Source organism: Juglans regia, chromosome 5 (genome assembly GCF_001411555.2).
Source record: "Juglans regia cultivar Chandler chromosome 5, Walnut 2.0, whole genome shotgun sequence".
Classification (NCBI taxonomy): domain Eukaryota; kingdom Viridiplantae; phylum Streptophyta; class Magnoliopsida; order Fagales; family Juglandaceae; genus Juglans; species Juglans regia.
Window position 1 is genome coordinate 5,497,678 of NC_049905.1, and position 5,416 is coordinate 5,503,093.

The 5,416-nt window shown below is 35.6% G+C and overlaps 1 protein-coding gene across 1 annotated transcript; it reads right to left on the minus strand.

The window, feature by feature from the left end:
- Positions 1-2,480: 2,480 nt before the first annotated feature.
- Positions 2,481-5,199, minus strand: LOC109003403 (cytochrome P450 714C2-like). Its single transcript, XM_018981517.2, has 5 exons — positions 4,905-5,199; positions 4,157-4,383; positions 3,618-3,865; positions 3,083-3,440; positions 2,481-2,906 (listed from the first exon to the last, which is right to left on the minus strand). The coding sequence occupies exons 1-5, from the start codon at positions 5,197-5,199 to the stop codon at positions 2,481-2,483; spliced, it is 1,554 nt and encodes a 517-aa protein (XP_018837062.2).
- Positions 5,200-5,416: the final 217 nt, after the last annotated feature.

Consider the following 5,416-nt stretch of genomic DNA (forward strand, 5'->3'; position numbering starts at 1 on the left):
TGATTAATATGTAACTTTTTTACCTTTAGCTAATCATTCAAAACTTAAAGTCTACATTGGATTAGTCATCACATTCTCTATAATAATAAAAAATTTAAATTTTTATTATTTTTATTTTCATAATCTTCAATAACCTCCAACAAATCATATTCATTTTTATTTTCACAATCTAATAATCTATAATATAATAATCTCATATGTATATAGATGGTAATGAATAAAAATCTTATATCTATAATATAATAATCTCAAAAAATATTTTTAAACTTGCTATAGTTCTTTTCATATTTAAAAAGAAGAATAGATTTACTGTAGCTTATAGTTTAGATGAAAACAATTTAGCTAATTCAATGTGGAGTAAATATGGATGATATTTGCTAAATTTAAAGATGAAAAAATATTTGACTAATCTAATGCCAATGCTCTGCTCAGATGTTTCAAACTCAGCTTTTATATAATTAAATATATATAATATAATAAAGAAGAGCCTGCAGTAATTCCATAAACTATGGGGGATTCCATTCAACAAAAATAACTTGAACTCTTTGCACTTCCAATCTGAAGACCCATGTCACCTGGTGTGGCCCATGGTTACAAGCATGTTGGCATGGCTAACGCCATGGCCTGCCGAGTTGCACTTTACTAGGATCAGCAACTTGACTTAGACGTTCATTCCAACCCCCTCGAAAAGCAAAAGGTCACTCCATCATTCTCGTTGCGGGTTTGGCCGGCAAAACACTCTTTCCGGAACGAGGGAGAGAAAGATGGAAGCAGTGCGGAGGGACTCTGCATATTAGATACAAATTCAGAATGCATATTTTGTACAAGATTTTTTTAAAACAATGTAATACCCATCATAAAAAAGTGGTAATTGAATTGAAAATGCACCACGTTTTCGTCATTATATTTGTGTCTACTGTTGACCAATGAGATTGGAATAGACGTTTCAAATTCTCAAACATAACATTAACGAGTGTAAAATAGAAATAATTAGTTTAACGTACGTAGGCCATCATTTATCTAATTAACTAATTATTTATTAAAAAATTATATTTGCAATCATAGACTATTTTTTAAAATAAATAAATAAATATGGAACCTATACTAAAAATAATAATTTTTTAATAGTAGAGATCACTTTAATTTTAAAATAAAAATACACGACTCTTACATAACTTATGATTGTATCTAGTGATCTATCAACCATATTTCTAACCTAATTCTGTCGTGGTATCGCCTTTAGATGGCAAAATCATAGTTTTAAATTTCGTACCGTACCGGCCGGTACGGCCAAAATTTTTTATACCGGCCGTACGGCCGGTACAAGTACTATAGCTATTTCGTACCGGCTGGTACCGGCCAATGTTTTTTTTTTTTTTCATTTTTTTAAACTACAAGCTTATTTTTTAACCTATAATTCAAACTAGACTATTTATAATTTATATATATATATATTTATATATAATTTATTTATATATCGAATATTTCGAAATGTTATCTCGAAACGCTATCCCAAAACGGTACTGGTATCGAAATATTTTGTTCCAGTGCTTTGACGGATACAACATCCTGTACGGTATTCAAAACATTGGGCAAAACACCACCAAATTCAACTCATACACGTGAGAAGATAAGGAAAGTAAAATAAATAAAAATAGAAGCTTCATGCTTCTCTGAAAATTAATGATATTCTCACTTTTTTATAAATGATATACGCAACCTTGCACACTTCAGACTTGTACCGAGCTTAATTCACGCTATAAAATCATATATATGAATGCGAATCTACTTCAAACGGATAACCCATGGCATGACACATTTGAGGCCGCGAGGCCCATGGTTACACGCGTGATGTCAATGTGCCAAGCTCCACTCTACTGGGATCAGCATCTTCACTTCGTTCCCACCAACGAAAACCAAAAGCCCACTCCATCGGTCCTTGTTGCTGCAGGTTTAGCCTGGTTAGGTAGTGGCCTTTGTCGACACCGACAAAGCACGCCTTCCGGAGCGAGCGTCCGTGCGCGAGAAAGATGGAAGCAAGGGCAGAGGGACTATGGGGTCTTGGCGTACTAGCTAGCACGATGGGAAAGGTGAGATTGGAAAGCCTCGAAATGCCTTAATTTTAAGGCTATGTATCATAGCCGAAGTGTCCATGTTTTTTTTTAAGTGAAATCACTGCTTGTTCAAAAGTTTAAACAACAAAATTGTAACAATAAATAACAGATATAACATCATTCTCATTCAGAAATCAACAACTATTTCACAAGTTGTACACAATAAGAAGTTGTAGGACTGAACAACTTCACTTCAGACTTCAGAGTCTATCTGCTGTCAAATGAGGCGAGACAATTTTCCAGGACAGAAGTTACTACATATTACATAGAAACAGAAACAAAAATAAAAACGGGGTAAGTGAGTTTTATTTTCTATTTCCTTGTAGATATCGAACCAACCCAATCAAGAGGCATATAATATATAGCTTACAACTTCTTCACCAAGAGATCTACTCCATTTTCAGGTTTTAAGACCATGCTAATAGTAGGTGCATGTTTGTACTTTGGGGAGAGGGAGAAAGAGAAGTTGGAGAGAAGTAGTGCTATCAGTATCTTGAGTTCGACCATGGCCAAGTGCTGTCCAACACACACGCGGGGCCCGAATCCAAATGGCATGTACAAGTGCGGATGACTGCAAGCACCCTTAATTCCATTTGCAAATCTAGCTGGATTGAACTTTAAGGCGTCCGGTCCCCATATTTCTGGATCAGTTTGTGATATCGACAACACTGTCCAAATGTCGACACCCTTTGGGATATTAATGTCCCCCAATTTCATGTCCTTCAAGGCCTCCCTAGACAACATAGGGACAGGTGGATAAAGACGCAACGATTCATGTATTACCATCGTTAGCTGCATATCCAAATTGAGCAGTTATGTGCTTCGAAATGCATACTCTTTACTCTTTGTGCTTAAAGATTCAGATACGGTTTGCACACAGCTTAATTATTAGGTACTCTCAGAATACATACATGTGGTATTTATATCATATAATAGAATATCATGTCGATTAAAATTTATATGATTACCTGTTTCATCTTACGAAGCATATCAGCATCGGGTGTCCCACAAGGGCAAATGTCTAGAACCTCAGCACGGACACGGTCTTGCCATTCTTGATTCGAAGCTAAGAGCATGAGGCACCATGTGGCAGAAATTGCAGTGGTCTCGTATCCAGCCAAGTAGATGTTCTTGCAATTGTCAACAATGAAACTTTCGGTAGCCTCCTGGCTCAAGTCACTATTCTTAGCTCCCTCAAGAACCATATGGAGAAAATCCTTCTCATGATTAGAGGCTTTCTGTCTCTCCTTGACTACCTCTAGTATCAAACTGTGGATTTCCTTTTGTAACCTCCATCGTTCCCTATTGCTTCTCGTGGGAAGGTACCTGTAACATGTAAAGTGGATATGTCCAAGCTGTTGCTTTAAAATTTAAATGACTGTCTAAGCAATGGTACAATGTTAGAGGTTTCATCATTTATCTTTACTAAATTGGAGAACCATCCTATTTTATTTCTTGGATAAAATAAAAGAAAAAACTCATGAAAGAATGCACAGCTCTTACCTTAAGCCAGGTATCCCAGTGGACATACTTGACGTCGACACGGCCCCTATTAGATCTCTTAGTTTTAGGAAAATCTTTTCCCCTTGGGCATAGTTGCTGCCAAAACAGGCTCTTGAGATCACATCACCAGAGAAACTTCTTAGGTAATCGTCGATGTGTATGTCTGCAACTCCACCCTCAGTCTCAATCCTACTCTTCCATGAGTTTAGCAGTGGGGTGGTCGACTCAATAATTAAGTTTATCATTCCCTACATGCATGGGTTTAAGATTACATGAATATACTTGTGTGTATCATGTCAATTGAAAATTGATAGATTTACAAAGAAGTATTATAAAATAAATTTATAAACTGACGTAATTTCAATTGATTATATATAATTTTTTATTTTAATAGAAATTTTTGTTGTAATTTAATGTTTTGTATTAGGTTATTTACTTTTATAAAATCGTTATGTAGATCTAAGTACTTCTTGTACAAATTGCCTACTAATTCCGGAGGCAACCAATATTATTTAATGTTTGCTAAAATAATCATATACCTTGACCTTCTCCATGTAAAACTCAGGAGCAAGGATTTTGCTCTGCCTGGCCCATGTAGCCCCATTTGAACTGATAATGCCCTGACCAAGCAAAGGACCAAACTCTTTTTGCTGTGCCGATGGTTTCCCAAAGTCCAAGGATGTGCATGTGGTTATCTCTCTCAAAATGCCAGGTTCGTTTATGAATATTTTTGGTGAGGTTCCCAGAGAAAACACAAATAAATCACCTGTTCAAACATAAAACATACAGAAAATAAAAGAGCTATTTTACTTCTGCATGCATGTTTGGCAATCCGTTTGGATAGTGAGATGAAATGATTTTATATAAAGTTAAATAAAATATTAATAGAATATTATTTTTTAATATTATTAATATTTTAAGATTTAAAAAAGTTTAATTATTTATTATATTTTATGTAAAAATTTAAAAATATTATAATAATAAAATGAGTTGAAACCGTTTTGAGGGATTTTCTCCTCCGCTTTTCATAGCTTTCGATTCCACCCCTTCTGGGCCACCCACGAGGCCAGACAATTCCCGATGTTTTTTTTTTTTCAATTTTAATTTCATCTTCAATATTTTTTAAAAAATATTTTTCATAAACTTTCTCTATCCAAACCTATCAAATCGTAATTTTCACAAAAACTCATAAAATTTAATCTCAATGAACAATCTTCTTTCATAACACAGATCAAACTGAGAATCTGAGATAAATATATAGGATATTGCAAGATGATGGAGACACACCATATTGTTTCCTCCATTGCTCAAAGAATGGAGTGATGAGAGCAGCACAGTTATGGTAGACGGGGATTTCTCTGGCAGGAGCCTTAACTTTGGTGGATAGGGCCTTCTTTATCTCCCAAATATTTCCAAGTAGTAAAGTCGGCGGTGGTCCGGTGATGCCTTGCTTTCTCAGTGCAGATCGAAGCCTGTCAGGCTTCAGCACCAGCGCATTATACAGGCGTACCAACAGTCCGGCGAAAGCTAGAAACGCAACGGCAATGAATATCTTTGCTGCATCAAACTTGAGCTCCTCCATGGCCCTTGTCTTCTTTGTCTTTCACCTTTCACGTAGAAATGAGCTTCGTTGACTTTGTTTGTTTTCCCATACGTACGTTCTCATATAATGAGTTTGGCGAGACAATTAACTTGTCAAACCTGAACGATTCTTACAGCTCGTGAACTTGACCAGCTACGATTACTATGGCACATAGTTTATTGAAAAAAGCCCAAACAAATATATTGGACCAATGAGA

Coding starts and splice junctions, on each gene's coding strand:
- LOC109003403 (XM_018981517.2), bottom strand. CDS start 5,199: ATGGAGGAGCTCAAGTTTGATGCAGCAAAGATATTCATTGCCGTTGCG. Junction 3,441..3,617: donor ACTGGGATACCTGGCTTAAG/GTAAGAGCTGTG, acceptor TACATGTTACAG/GTACCTTCCCACGAGAAGCA. Junction 2,907..3,082: donor TGCTTCGTAAGATGAAACAG/GTAATCATATAA, acceptor TTGGATATGCAG/CTAACGATGGTAATACATGA.